This window comes from Odontesthes bonariensis, chromosome 5 (genome assembly GCF_027942865.1).
Source record: "Odontesthes bonariensis isolate fOdoBon6 chromosome 5, fOdoBon6.hap1, whole genome shotgun sequence".
Lineage (NCBI taxonomy): Eukaryota > Metazoa > Chordata > Actinopteri > Atheriniformes > Atherinopsidae > Odontesthes > Odontesthes bonariensis.
Window position 1 is genome coordinate 24,636,712 of NC_134510.1, and position 14,832 is coordinate 24,651,543.

Consider the following 14,832-nt stretch of genomic DNA (forward strand, 5'->3'; position numbering starts at 1 on the left):
CCTTCTCATACAGACTTGGGAGAAAAACACATTGGCGAGTGGATGATTTTTAAAACTGCTGCAATATTATGATACAGTTGGCTGCAAAGTTATTCAACCCCTATTGCAAGGGAGTGGGGGTTGCATCATTTTTTTAGCTGGCTACAGTACACCAAGAGCTTCTTTTGATTGCACTGTCGATCAAATACACAACATTGTTTCAGCTTTTAGTCCCCTGTAGTGCCCTGAGGCACCAAACACGGCAACCAAACTGAAAGCACTGCACCGTTTTATACAACAAAGCAAACGAAAAGTTGACAGAAGACAAAAGCAAAACTAAAGATCCCTGCAGGTTTTGAGGAGATAAAACCAGTAAACACAACAGCTGAATTTTAGATAAAAGATTATACCAAATATGACAGAAAGCAACAAAACTAAAGGCCACAACACAGAATAAAACAAAAAAAAAAAAAAACAGAAAAACAGAGGCAACAAAAAAAAAACTTCATCTGGAAACACAACAATACAACAAAACAAAAATGCATTAAATATGTGAATGAAAAAAACCCCCAAAACACATTTCAGAAAACAGACAGCACTCCATTTCAAGAAACAACTTCACTTTTCAGAAAGCACAACCAAGAAGTAAGATTTACACAAAGACCTGAACAAGAACAACACAGACGCAGAGCTGAGATCACTGTGCAGCAGCAGTAGGTGAACAGTTCGTGTTGATGAGAGCTGGAGCGACAACAGACAGCCAGCTTCAGTGGTTTGTGTGGTTACTGCAGCAGGGTCTGCAGCAGGCTCCTTGCTGTACCACTACAGCTGGGAGCAGGGGTTCCTGTCTGTCTGCACCACTCCTTGTGTCTGTGGATGTGGGCACAACTCTGTGTGACAACGGAAGCCACTGATTGGAGTGGCCCCTCGATACCACACAGATTTTCTGTATCCCGTCCTTTTGCACGCTGCCTTGCTCAGTTTCCTCCGCTCTGCAGAAGCTGTCGACACAGAGCAGGTGGATGACGGAGTCGGAGGAGGAGAGTGCATGAGATTTATATCCTCTGCTGTATTGCATGTCTCAGCAGCCGCACCAGCCTCACAGACAAAAGGAATTCAGTAGGCCATTGACATGCACAGTCTATTTTTCCAATAGCGAGCTACCCCCCCCACCCCCAAACACACTGTTTGGGGGTGGGGGGGGTAAAAGTTTAAAGTCAAATTAATAGCCTCAGGGCTGAAGCTGTAAGTGCAGCAGTGCCAAGACATCAATTAGCCAAATTCAATCATCATAAAATCTTTGCATTATTCTATAGTCAATCATTTTAAAGGAGAATGTTTGCCAAATTCCTTCACATAAATTCTGATGAGGACATCCTCTTCCAGTTTGAATATATGTCCAGTCACCCTGAATGCTGGTCTAAGTGCAGTTTAGCAGCAGCAGCAGCCAAAGGGGAGAAGGGGAGAAGGAGGAGGGGGTTTCACTCCCCCTACTCCTCTCCCTCTCTCATTAATGAGCAATCAGTTAAAAACTTTATTGGTCGCCATGTGCTCTCTCAGCACATTTTCACCTCCCTCCTCGGTTTCTCTCAACCAAGCCATGAGACAACCTCGTTCTCTCTCTGTTCTGTTCTGCCTTTTTCTACCTTTTTTTTTATCGGTGCGCTTCATTGCCTCTATCTTCCCTTTCCTCTCTGCCTCGGTTTTTCTGCTTCACTTCTCCTGTCCTCTGTTTCTGCATCCTTTTTCATTTTTTTTGTATTTTCGACCACGGGGAGGGACGCCAGAGAGCAGAACGTTTTATATTTCCTGAGAGAACGCAAAAGACTGGAGAGTTTTATTTCATGATATTTATAGCTCAGTCTGTCACGATCCACATTCAAACGTCCAACACTTCTGCACAGTATAGATTATTATTTGCACTCAAAGTCACAGTTATCGATATTTCTGCCATCACGCTGGTGGAACTGTTGAGAGATTGATGACGTGTGTCTCGTGAAAGCTTATCTGACCCAGTTTCCTCCTTCATTTCAAGCACTGCAGTTTGATACTAATTGGAACCTGTGGGGGTATATAATAGCGTTCTTCATCATTGATTAAAAAAGTGGCCGTTCCTTTCTGTGATTATCCATATCGATAATCACTGGTGTTTCATAGGAAAGGTAATGAAACCCTTTTTTTTTTTTTTAATTTGACACATCACACCAAAGCAATGGCTAGTTTTACAGAAGTTAAGTTAATGTTAGACAGATACTTCGCTTTGGCAGTGTGTTGAATATGTTTCAGGGGATGCCTGTGTGCTTTCTGCTTCATAATATTAACTTATTAAGATGAAGCAAGCACGATTGTAAATAGTGATGAAAAAAACTCATTTATAGTCTCATCATTCTATTGCATATACAATTTATTACTTTGAAGTTAGTCTTTGGCGCACAATTTGCATGTGAGAAATTGCTGACCACAATCATTTTAGACACCCTTTCTCATAAACAGAGAGAGACTCTCAACGATACAAGCATCCAAGCTTGGGAGTTGCTCTGAAGCCCCCTGTGACCAGAGAAGAATACTGCCCAACTTGATGAGCATAAAGAACAACACTGCCCATCCTCTTCATAACATTGTGCTAACACAACGATCAGTGCGATCAGTGTGCGAGGGTCCTTCACTAACGCTGAGAGATACGGGAGGTCCTTCCTGCCAGCAGCAATAACTCTTCGTACTGAAAGCTTATGATGACGACAATATCATTTCCCATTTGGGATAATTAAAATATTTGTTTAATTTAATTCATATCAAAAGAAAGATAGGAAAAAGCCGACAAACTATTCAATCTGTTTAGGTCAGATCAGACAAAATATTGTATTCACAAAACAGATAGAATGTGGGACATTATAATACATAAAAAAAATACAGCATTACATAAGCATTATAAAATCCACTCACATCAATCGGATGTTAACTAAATGTATGTAAATGGTGCAGATAACCCCTCTCACTGTTCACTTCTTTGTGGAAAACTGAATGCAGGACTTATTCCTTGGGTGTTTTGGCTGTGTGGTATTAGTTGTCTTCTGGAAAAGAAAAAAGGTCTAAGGACCAGTCCTCATATGATTTCCAATATCAATATTCTGGTAAAGAAAGACAGGATATGCCTGCAGCCATCAAAATGTTCCTCCATCTCTGGAGCTTTCATTCAGTGTATTGACAGATTGTTTGTCTTTCCACCATTACATGCAAAAAACTTCCTGTATGTTAGGGCATCTGCACAGTCAGCATCAACTAGCAACTAGTAGAGCTACTTTTTTAACGTTTAGTTCTCTCGGTCATTATAATGAATAAGGTCTCTGAGGGCTGCCGTTGGCAAGCCTGGACAAAGAGGTTGCACCAAAACATAATAGAATAATGTAACTTCATCCCCCAGCCAGGAACTTTCTAATTGAAAGTAATTCATAGCTAAATTACAGACAAGGGAGAGGAGTTTCCACTGATAATTAGTAGATTATACAAATAGTTATCTTTGATGAAACCCTGAACTTTTGAACAGCTAATTCTGCTTTAAAAGTTTCAAAGCTCATCATTTGACATGCAGTGCATCGGTGTGAACTTCCTCTCAGCTGAGCAGTTTCATGTGATGTTCCACACATAGAATAATTCAGTCAGGCTTTGTGGTTGTCACATAACTGTACAATAAACTTATAGAAAACCAAAAGTTTATTTTTCAAATGTAAAAATTAAGAAAATGATCAAGTCAGTTTGTCTGCAGACTATGACACAGTGTAAGCTGGTACATAGGAAAATGAGGGCATGAGTATATTCTAGGAAGAGAACAAATTGTAATGCTTCTGAACCATTTTCCATAATCCACTCCAACTTACAAAACAGGAATATTCACCATTCTGTGTCCCTGTGTCACAGCAATTGTGCTTCCACCAAACCTCATCACACCTCCCTCTTTCTCAGATTAGTTTTTTGCTCTCAGAGGAAGTCTTTTGACAGTGCTATTCCAAAGTTGGGTGCAGCCATGAGGATGGCAATGGTGCAGATGATGTTGAAAACACTGAATCCAACCAGGCAGAGGCGGTCAATGACAGCTGCGGCAAACTGCCACTGCTCCGCTACACTCAGCTGACGGTCCTGCTCGCGCACACGTTCGACCAAAAACTGCACCTCCACCAGAAGAGCCTGCAGCTGGTTATCCACTGCGGCAGATCGAATCATCCCGCTGCCGGTTTGTAGTGCTGCTGATCTCCCACCTGCAGCCTCTAAGCCACACGGCCCAGATGCTGCGGTTGATGGATCAGGGTCTGGAGAAACTGGCAGCTCCAGTGGTGGGCTCCCAAACTTGGAAGATTGGAGGTGGTGATGTATGAGTATCTCTCCAACACCTCCTCCTCCCACTGCTGCTCCACCATCTCCCTCTCCTCCTCCCGGTCCAGCATAATTCCTCCCATGATTTGTGCTTCTGCTCCTCTGGACTGGTTCCAATTCTGCAGCAGTCTGAAAGGTTTGGAAGCCCATGTAAGGCAGATGGCCGTTAGGCTGAGGGTGTGGATGGGGGCTGGGGTCCCTATTCACTGAATTAAGAAGGATGACAGCCTGGGAGTTGGGCGGGGGAGGAAGTGAGTGTGACAGAGGGTGGCTGAGCTGTACCAGGCTGGCCTGCAAGGAGCTGAGACTACGTGGGAGGATGGAGGGCGCTAGGGTCGGGATGGTGGCCGTGGTAGCAGTGGTGGTAGGAGAGGACAGGGTCTTGCTCTGGGAGTCTGCTTGACTGTTGGAAAGTGTAGGTTCAGCTCCCTCACCTGGACGCTTCATCCGCAGAAACCAAGGGACCCACTGCAGCAGAATTAAGTTCACCTGCCAGTCAATGACACCAATGAAGAGCGGAATATGAATAAAGAACATGAAGCCACATTATGAAAAATATAAAGACATGATACTGTGAACATTTAGATAAATAGAATATGATCTATTTATACATTATCCAATTATCATACACAAGATGAGAATGTTTTTTATTTTGTTTGATTAACTAGCTCAGGTTATGACGTGCTATAAAGTAAATCTTTTATAGAAAGGCCAGGCCCTTAGCAGTTACCCATACACTCTGAAAATGAATATAATTGATGCCCACATCACAAGAGAATGCTAGAAGATGTGACCCTCTTTGAAGGGTCAGCAGAGGAAAATCTTCATGCATCCTCACAACAAAGTACAGCCTCCTCAGTAAATTATAAACCACAACTGATTAACTCAGTTAATAAAGGGGTTCGTTAATCACTCTTTGGGCATGTGTTGCATGCAACATTTCACTGATAGAAAGAAGAAGAAATTTAGGTAAATGCCACTAAATTGTAAATGATTGTAAATCATTGATCGATGTAAATTGAGCATAGATAGAGTATGTTGTGAAGTGTTTTGAATTTTTGCTCTGATATCATGACTAAAAGTTTTCCATAAACTGTAATGAACTCATTGTTATAACTCACCCAGCGTGGTATATGTCCACTATCAGGGCTGTGGTGATGGAACTGGAGGACAATAACTGTGGCAACCACTGACATCCCAACAATCACCATGGTGCTGGCAAAGTACTGACCTGGAAAACACACAAAACTGTGCTCACGATCCATTTACTATGTTACCAACCCCCAAAGACTAAAAAATACCCACATGCAGATGTGCACATGGGCAAAGAAAGAAAAGCAACTAACCAATCAGCGGTACCGAATCTGAAGTGGCGGGCATAATCTCTGCCACCATCAGCATGAAGACCGTCAGAGACAGCAGAACTGTGATGCCTGAAGACACAAGACACCAGAGAGTTGTGGGTTACAGAGAAAACAAAGGAGAGAACCCTTGCGAGCAGGACGTACATGAGTGCTTTGGAGTTGTCTTTCTAACACTCCTGATAATACATATACATATTTTACTCTTAATCATCTTCAATGCTTTTTTCGGTCTTTGTTAATGCCTTCTTTACATTACAGCCTACATACTAATACGAGAGCTCAAACAGGAAGTCAGAGCTTTCATTATTAGAGAAAGATTGCAAGAAAAAACACATTCACAGGGAATGTGAGGAAGAATGCGCCACAAGAAAATAAATGTTCTCTTATCAGCACATGCATTTTCTACAATACGTCCTTTCTTACTGTCACACCATTCCTTGCCTCTCTCTGATTGTTATTCCTCACCAAGGCTGATTTTCTCCCCTGAGTTGGCAGGTAACAGGAAGACTAGCAGGGTCATAGAAGAGAGGAGGACGCAGGGGAGGAGGAGGTTGAGTGCGTAAAACAGGGTCCTCCTTCGTAATGTCACCACAAATGTAACATCTGGGTAGGGCTCTGCACAGCAGTCATAAAAAACCTCATGACGATCTCCTGGGACCTCTGAGAGGATGAAGAAAGACAGAGATGCAGCAAAAAGTTTTATTCCTGCGCAGAGAGCATGACGGATAAAGCTAATGAAGTGTATTCTGCTACAGCTGCTGAATATTTTTGATTGTCAGAGAAGACGGTGGGGTGTATTGCACTTTGAGGAGAAAAGTCTTGTTAAGGGCCAGCATTGTTAAAACATGTTGCTGAATGGGACTGAAACGGAGAACGAGCAAATCTGAAATGTAGTCCTTCTGTCACATACACTGCACATACACTGCACATACCTGCACCACTGCTTGTAGGTTTATGAAAGGTTACAGAGTGAAGACAACAGGGTTCAGTGTTGCAATCTGTGAGTCCATGAAAAGTTTAGAATTTAGAGGGCCATTTGGTCCTTGAACAGCTGGAGTGAGATCTTTGTTCACATTGCTGGCAGTAAGTCGGACTCGTTTCTGGTAGGTGTTGGACTCCTTTGTCCTTTGTCACTGAGTCATTTCTTAACCACTATGGTCATATTATGTAACCGCAGCCAAGGGATAGAGGGCTTCCAGGTTGGTTAGCTTCTGATTGCATCTCTGATTCATTCCTGTTTTAGTGGAGCGAAGACCTCCATCAGGCACTGGGGCAGTTTGCGGCCCCGAGTGTGAAGCAGTTAGGATGAAAATTTGCACCTCCAAGTCGGAGGCCGTGGTCTGCAATCTTGAAAAGGTCGGACTGCCAACTCTGGGTTGGTAATGAGTTTTTGCTTCAAGTGGAGGAGTTTAAGTGTATTGAGGTCTCGCTCACAAGGGAGGATTGAAGGCATCTACAGTGATGTGGATGCTGTATGGGTCCGTTGTAGTAAAGGGTGATATTTATCAATTAGTCTACGTTACATCCCTCATATATAGACACGTGCTGTTGGTAGTTACCATGAGAATGAAATCGCAACTACAAGTGAATAAAATCAACTGCCTCAGTCTGAAGACAGACCCTTTGTAAAAAAAAAGAAAAAAGAACTCGGTCATCCAAGAGGAGCTCAGAGTAAAGTCGCTGCTCTTCTGCACGGAAAGGAGCCAATTGAGATGGCTCAGGCATCTGGTCGGGCATGCCTTCTGTCACCTCTAAAGGGAGGTGTTTCTAAACAAATCTTTCTGAACCTGAAGGGATTGTATGCAACAATATTTTCATGATGTTTTATGGGCGAGTGGCATTCAGGTTATTTGTAATGGCTTTCCAAGAATGCATGAACTATGTGCAATACATTTTTATGATCATTTTCTATAGGAACTATGAAGGCCTTAATGTGAGTAGCATTTGAGTCCCAAAGCTGATCGTATCTTATCGCTTTGTATTGTATCATAACATAATGTAATGTAACACTTTAAATCATATTGTATTGGATATCTCTCCTTAGATTGCTGCCACTGTGACCAAATTCAAAATCAGTGGCAGAAAATGGATGGATGGATGGATGAAAACTTTTTCATGCATACAGTACTTCAACTACTACTGCCACAACCAATATCTAAATCTAAGTCGAATTAGCTTTGTTTTTTTTACAGATAAAGTACACATGATATCTGTGCAACACAGCGCGCCATCCAGTCTTACCCAGCAGATCCCATTCTCCATTTAGCATGTATCCTGACACATCTGCCTCCTTCATCTGTATGTCCAGCAGCCAGCCGTCAAAAGTCCACGAGCCAAATTTCAGCTCACAGCGCTGGATGTCAAATGGAAACCATCTCACATCTACATTACATGTGCTGATGAATATTCCTTGAAGAGCAGAAATGACACGGAGAACCGTTTACAGTCAAACGAAATCGTCCCATGATGTAATGGTGGGAGGTGGATGTGGGGGGATGGGTATGGAACTTGGTTAATGATTCTGCTTGGTGTAGCCATGTGAAAGCAAAGGAAAATGAAAATATTTGACTGCAGTGAACATTTTTCAGAATCATTTTGCTGCAGCTGGAGTAATGCTGCGTTTATGTTGAATGACTAAACGCAAAGTTTAGTTTTGAGTGGAAGACGCCAGCTGATAAAACATACCTGGAGGCAGATACTCACAGAAGCCACTGGAGTTAACCAACACATTGGTCTTAAAGGTGGCGTCAAACTTATCATGAGCGCTAAAAGATAGCAACACAGAGATGGTTTAGAGACAAGCACCAGCACTGGTTGTGTAAGCTTGTGTTTGTATGTCACATACCTGTTGTATAGCAATATGTCAGGTGTCCAAACCTGGTCAGGGGTAAAACGGAGGTTCTTCACTCCAGGGTATTCTGATTGGTTCCACTGGAGGTAGTGGTCATACCACTGCTGGGAGAGACAAACACAAAACTGCTTTAACAACAACAAACACATTTTTCTGTCTCTTTTGTGATTTTTACTGACAATATCGTGGTCAAATCTGTGAGCACAACTTCTACGAGTTTCTATGCCCCATAGTAAGGAAACTTCTTCTACTTAAAGTTTCTGCTTTTCTAAGCTGAAGTTGGCGAATTGTTTCACGGCAAAAGTGTGATTTGTGATTTTGGGGCGACAAAAATAAAGCTGAGCCAGATTCTGCCAGCTGTCACGATGCTCCTAATAAGGCCGTGTTTAGGGTAAAAGGAAAAAGCTGTCATCCCGCTGAGGCATCCATTAACATGATAATGAAATCCAACCAGCATCTGGGATGATACTCTGTATCTGTAAGGGCTGGGAGCCTGCAAAAATCTCCCCACTATGCAGATCAATATCACATTATTAATATTATCTATTATACTCACCATCTGCAGCCAGGCATTCGTGGTGAGGATCTGATTCTTTTCATCCTTGCATGACACAAAGCAAATGATAGAATAAATGATTTTGTGATCTAAAGAATAAGTTCGTACTTTCTCATAATTTTTTTCTTTGTCTTACATCAATACGTCTAAATGGATGCTAGCTGCTATAATTGTCCCTCCTGCTCATATCTCAAATAAATTCAACATACAGTGGTGCTTCGGGTCTGTGAACTCTTTCTTTAACCTTCCCTGTGCAACCCCAGTGCCAAAACCGTTAATGTGCTGTGTAAAATCTAAATAACAACAGCAAATGTGCAATAATCTGAAAATCTAATAAACTTGTCACAGTTTGTTTTAGACATGATGTCACCACTGAAGTTAAGATGTGCAGACACTTTCAATCAAATATTCAAATGTCTCGCTTTCAATATTTGTTTTGTTTCCTACGTTTTTCTGAGAATTAGATATTAATGTGTGAGATTTGCAAACTACTTTTTTTAACCGACTTTTTTCTATGATGATTTGCAACGGAAAGTTTCCAGACCCTCTGTTTCGCGAATGTTTTCCAATCAGTCTACATATAATTCTCTGCAATGACAAAGAACAATTTACGGAGTTTTATCCTATTGCATAGAAAATAATTCTTGTTCTATACCCACTTCATCCTATTCAGAGCCTATCCCAGCTGCCGGGCTACTGCACAAGGACATTCCTGGAGCATTTAAAGTTTCAGAAAGCCTAATAGCTTCTCCTTTTTCCAATGGAAGTCATTTAGAATCACCCCCAGACCTCTCCATGTGGCTGCCAAACTGAATCATCAGGAATAAAGGACTTTTCTCAGACAGGTAACTAAAAAGATAATAATCACTAGTTTGTTTAGAACTAGATGGGAGAACATTATGACAGCCATCAGTGCAGCACTCCACCAAACAATCAGTCCATTGTTATGGAGTGGCTGGAGAGAAGCCAGCTCTCACTGAAAAAACACAGCGTGGCCTCATAGTAATCTGCTAAAACTCCACCTGAAAGATTCTCAGATCGTGAGAAGCGAAATCCTCTGACCTGATGAAAAGAAGATTGAATTATTTTGCCATTATTGTTCCGGATGCTCTGTTTGTAAGAAACCACACAATAAGCACGCCCTCTTTGATAAGCTCAAACACAATGATGGCCGCGTCATTCTGAGGGGAACGAGAGATTTGTCAGGGACAGAGGAGAGGCGGATGCAAAAAGAAAATATGAAAGCAATCCTAAGTGCATAGACTCTTCAGGCCTGGGTCGGTGTTAAAAGTATGCAAACTAATGCAAATAATCCACCTATCCGTCTTCTATACATGCTTAATGCAATTCAGGGTCACGGGGGAGCTGGAGCCTATCCCAGCTGCCATTAAGCGAGAGACGGGGTGCACCCTGAACAGGTTGCCAGTCCATCAGAGAGACAAACGAGACCATGCACTTTCACACTCACTCCCAGGGACAATTTAGAATCACCAGTTACCTGATATAATATAACCAAATAACCTCAAGTTGAAAAAAAAGTTAACAAAACCCTTAAACCGTTGTAAAAAAAAAAAAAAAAATCGATCGAATTAGTTCTTTAAGCCTAAAATAGAAAAGGGTCTAAAAGCGTGTAAATTTGTGTAAGTCCTGTATTCTTGAGAATATTCTTGTTTAAATCTATTCTCCAACTGCATAAAAAAGTGTTAATTGCTGTGTATTTGTGTAGCTTTGCATACCACATCCATGACCTGCATTAAAGTGAAGGAGAAATGGACGGTGAGAGCCTGGGTGTCGTTGGCTACCGGTCTCTCCATTGGATTGTAGTCTCTCATCAGCTCCCTGAGCAGAAAGCGCTGGTGTGGACCCTGCACTGATGCTGAAGAAAAATGGGAAGGAGGAAAGTGACCAAAAGTGACCACGTCAGAAGAAATCACCATAGAGCAATGCTGTGATTACAATTATTGTTTGGCAGAGTGGCGGAGAAATCTCGGGCACAGAAAAAACGTAGACTGAAAATGTGGAGATGCGGAGGGAATGAACATGGAGAGCGGGCAGAAAGAATCCACCTCTTTCTAATCAATTTAGTCTCTGATTGATCACCAGCACCCAGTCAGAGTCTTTCTACGCCTTTAAAAATGTCAGTTTCATTCTCTGCAGGAAATAGTGAAGCCATTAAACACTGAAACACCCCAGTAAGACACACACAACAATAAGAGCAATGGAAACTTCCTCTCTCTGCCCTCAAAGTCGCCAAGTGCTCCAAATCACCCTTGATTAATTCTCCACAATGCAATCTCTGTTGATTTGGAGTGCGCATTGTTGATTGTTCTAAGATACACACTAAATATGTTAGAAACAACAAGCAGGCACTCATAACATTTGCGGAATGGCTTTTCTGTGGCCAAATGATGCTCACAACTTCAAATTAGGAATGCTCCAGTAAATGGTGTATGATTAATAGACTAAATTTGCAGTGTCAAATCTTTATTCACTTACCAGACCTTAAATAATATCTATGTGACTCCATGGTTGGCATGCCCGTAACTCACATTAATAGTCTCCCGGTGTCCATGACGTCCAGCTGTAGTAAATTTACCCCATAATCTTTGCTCTTTCTCTTAAAAAATCTATGTACAGTACAATGCAAACGTATTGGTACCTGTAAACCTACTTTGCCCTTTATAGCTACATATTTTTCTTTTACAGTTTCAAAATAACAAAAAAATGTCACGAGTCTCGGGCAAAAGTCTGGGTACTGTGCATGGTTAGTAGCCTACTTGTTGTGTCCGCATTCGATAATATCAAAGCTTCTTAACTCTTTTTGTCGCAGTGAAGAGTCATGTTTTGTTTTTTTTGCACATACCTCCAGCTAAAGATTGAGGTCTATATTCTGATTAAGTTTAGGTCAGGGGACTGTGAGGACCGTGGCAAAACATCCAGCTTGCGCCTCAAAATAATCAACTGTAGATTCTCAGGTGTTTCGGAGAATCATCTTGTTGTTTAAACAAGAATTTGCTGGTATTTTACTTAATCCAACCTTCAAAGCATTCACCCCTGTGCTTTAGAATTCAAAAGAAATTAATGCACCCTTATTTATTTTTTTCCAAACAAGCCTTTGTTCATCAAGGCCAAAAAAGCTCCATCTTAACCTTATCAGTCCACAAGGCTGCATACCAAAAGGCGCCAGGCTTGTTCAGGTATCAAAACTCCTGATGCTGAAATTTGTGGTGAGGACGCAGGGAACTTGGTGATGATTCTTCCAAAAAGGTCAAAGTTGTGCAGGTGTTACTGTTCAATTACAACAGTTCAACACCACTCAAAAGTCTCACTGTAAGGTTTTGGGTTAGCTATAGTCAGATTTGAGCTTTGATTTGTTTGATTTCACAGACCCTAACCTGACATCCACTTTCCACTTAACTGACACAACATAATCACATTAGGAACTAAAGAAATGGCTACCTGGAAACTCTTAGCTGTCTTCATTTTCAGAGTACTGGGCAGCTGCCAGGAGGTGATTGTGGCTGCTGATTGTTTGAACAACAATTATAGAATCAAAGGTATTTTGAAAGATTTGAAAATTGAATCTATCTATCTATCTATCTATCTATCTATCTATCTATCTATCTATCTATCTATCTATCTATCTATCTATCTATCTATCTTTTTCTTTCTGAAACAACACTGTGCTTGGTTCAACTATACATCGCATTATTATTTAAAACAAGAAAATGCACAGCTCAGCAATGTAATGTGCATTGAAGATGAATACACATTACAGTGTTGCTGGCTCAACATAAAATATTTTTTTCATGTGTGTGTGGCTGCACACTCAATTTCTAAACGAGCTGCTGTTTGCACGGTTATCAGACATGCACATCCTGACCTACAAATACGAGACTATGTACAGTGAGCTCATGCAGAACTCACACTTGTTCATGCTTCGTCCCTCTCAAAGCGCCTGCGAAGTCACTCACCTCGGAGCAGAGTCGCAAGTATCAACAGCCAGAGAGCCACAGCTTGCCTCATACTGCATTCCTCTGAATCAGCACACAGAGAGTGGCACAGAGAAAAACAGAGGGAAGAGGAAATAGGAAAACTGAGGTAGAAAATGGGGATATAAGATGAAGGAGCTGCTGTAGAAAATGAGTGGAGAGAGCTTAATACCTGCAATAGCAGAGCAGGAAAAGGGAGAGGAAAAGAGAGCGCAGGAGACACAAAGTGGGGTAGACATGCAGTGAAACGAATACTCCGATACAGAGGAAGATGCTGTGTGGGAGTCGATCAGAATCGGAGAGATGGGTATGCTCTCGACAGTGCTCAAACTCATCCTTCATACTTCTCTGAACATCATTTCCTGTAGACTTGATGATATTGAATTATCTGCAACTGTACATCAGTTTGAAGACGCACGCATTCAGGTTTTGTCTGGATTGATGGACCTTAAGAACATATTTTAATCTTTGAAGGACTGTGTCTAAGGAAAAACCACCTATGTCATGGGATTCTAAACAACCATAGAGTGTGTCTCTTTTACTGAATTTAAAACAAGCTGAAGCAAACTGGATCATTTTTTTTAGTATAAGCTGTTGCACCACTTTCTGATTCACAGCAGAGCGGAACGTTTGCAAGATGTTTTTGAACTCACCCAATTTGGCATTAGTGCATTCACACTGTAGCCTAATGCTGACACCCACAGGCTGAGTTTGTAAAGTACAGTCTAAAATCTTCCCCAGGTTCTTTGACCCTCTTCTCCCTTCTGATCATTAGGCCCTGCCAGTGATATACACTGGTGCTTAAAAGTTTAGAAAACCTTTAGACGTTTTACACAGATGCATAAATTTGAGCTAAACATCATCAGATTTCCCCCCCGCAATCCTTAAAAAAGACACAGAGAACCCAATCAAACAAATGAAACAAAAACCCAATATTTGTCATTTATTTGCTGATGAAAAATCATTCAATATTTCAAATCTGTGTGTTTGGCAACTTCAGTGTTAACAGTTAACTTAAAGGAAATTAGAGGCTGTTTAAATAATGTTTTGTGGACAGATAAGACCAAAAACAGAACTTTAGATTGAAAATATAAGGAAAACTATGCATTCTGGCATTAGAATCTCATCTTCGTGGGTTTAGGCCTGTTTTTTTAAACTTTGCTGCATCACCACGTAATATTGGATCATTCTTGTTATTAATTAAGTTGTGTAATGAATTTGCCTAATGTGTTTATCTGTTTTTTCTATAATCTGTTTTGATAGCTTCTATACAGTTGTGATATGTTAGATCATATTCATGCACAGATGTAGATGACTAAGGTCATTAATTCATCTGTCGAGACATGATCTCTGTTCTCGCTTTTATGTGCTATTGGCATTTCTTTTCATGCAAACTGTGTCGAATACAGTGAATGTGTCACAGCAGAATTGCTTTTTACAAACCTATTTGAAAAAAAAACACATGCTTCACAGATATTTATAATTATGTATAAGCTACAGTTTGGAAATTAGTCATTTAAGTATAGTCATATCAATGGAGTTACTGTGTTTCAGAGCTTATTGTGGGTTTACATTTTACTTATTACTCTTATTTAGATAATTAAAATGATTCTCATAGTCCCACCACCACTGAGGTGAGAGTGAGTAAGCTGCAGCAAACAGATGACAGCACCATCTACGCAAATTTGAGGCTGACAAACAAAGTGAAAAATGTGATTTTGG

General features: G+C 41.1%; 1 protein-coding gene across 1 annotated transcript; it reads right to left on the reverse strand.

The window, feature by feature from the left end:
- Positions 1-2,461: 2,461 nt before the first annotated feature.
- On the reverse strand, positions 2,462-13,440 carry LOC142380067 (neuronal acetylcholine receptor subunit alpha-7-like). Its single transcript, XM_075465566.1, has 11 exons — positions 13,283-13,440; positions 13,093-13,155; positions 10,855-10,994; positions 9,119-9,163; positions 8,557-8,666; positions 8,397-8,476; positions 7,953-8,120; positions 6,177-6,371; positions 5,694-5,780; positions 5,469-5,578; positions 2,462-4,836 (listed from the first exon to the last, which is right to left on the reverse strand). Exons 1-11 carry the CDS (start codon positions 13,347-13,349, stop codon positions 3,955-3,957), a joined length of 1,947 nt encoding a protein of 648 aa, XP_075321681.1. The 5' UTR covers positions 13,350-13,440; the 3' UTR covers positions 2,462-3,954.
- Between the last annotated feature and the right edge of the window lie 1,392 nt (positions 13,441-14,832).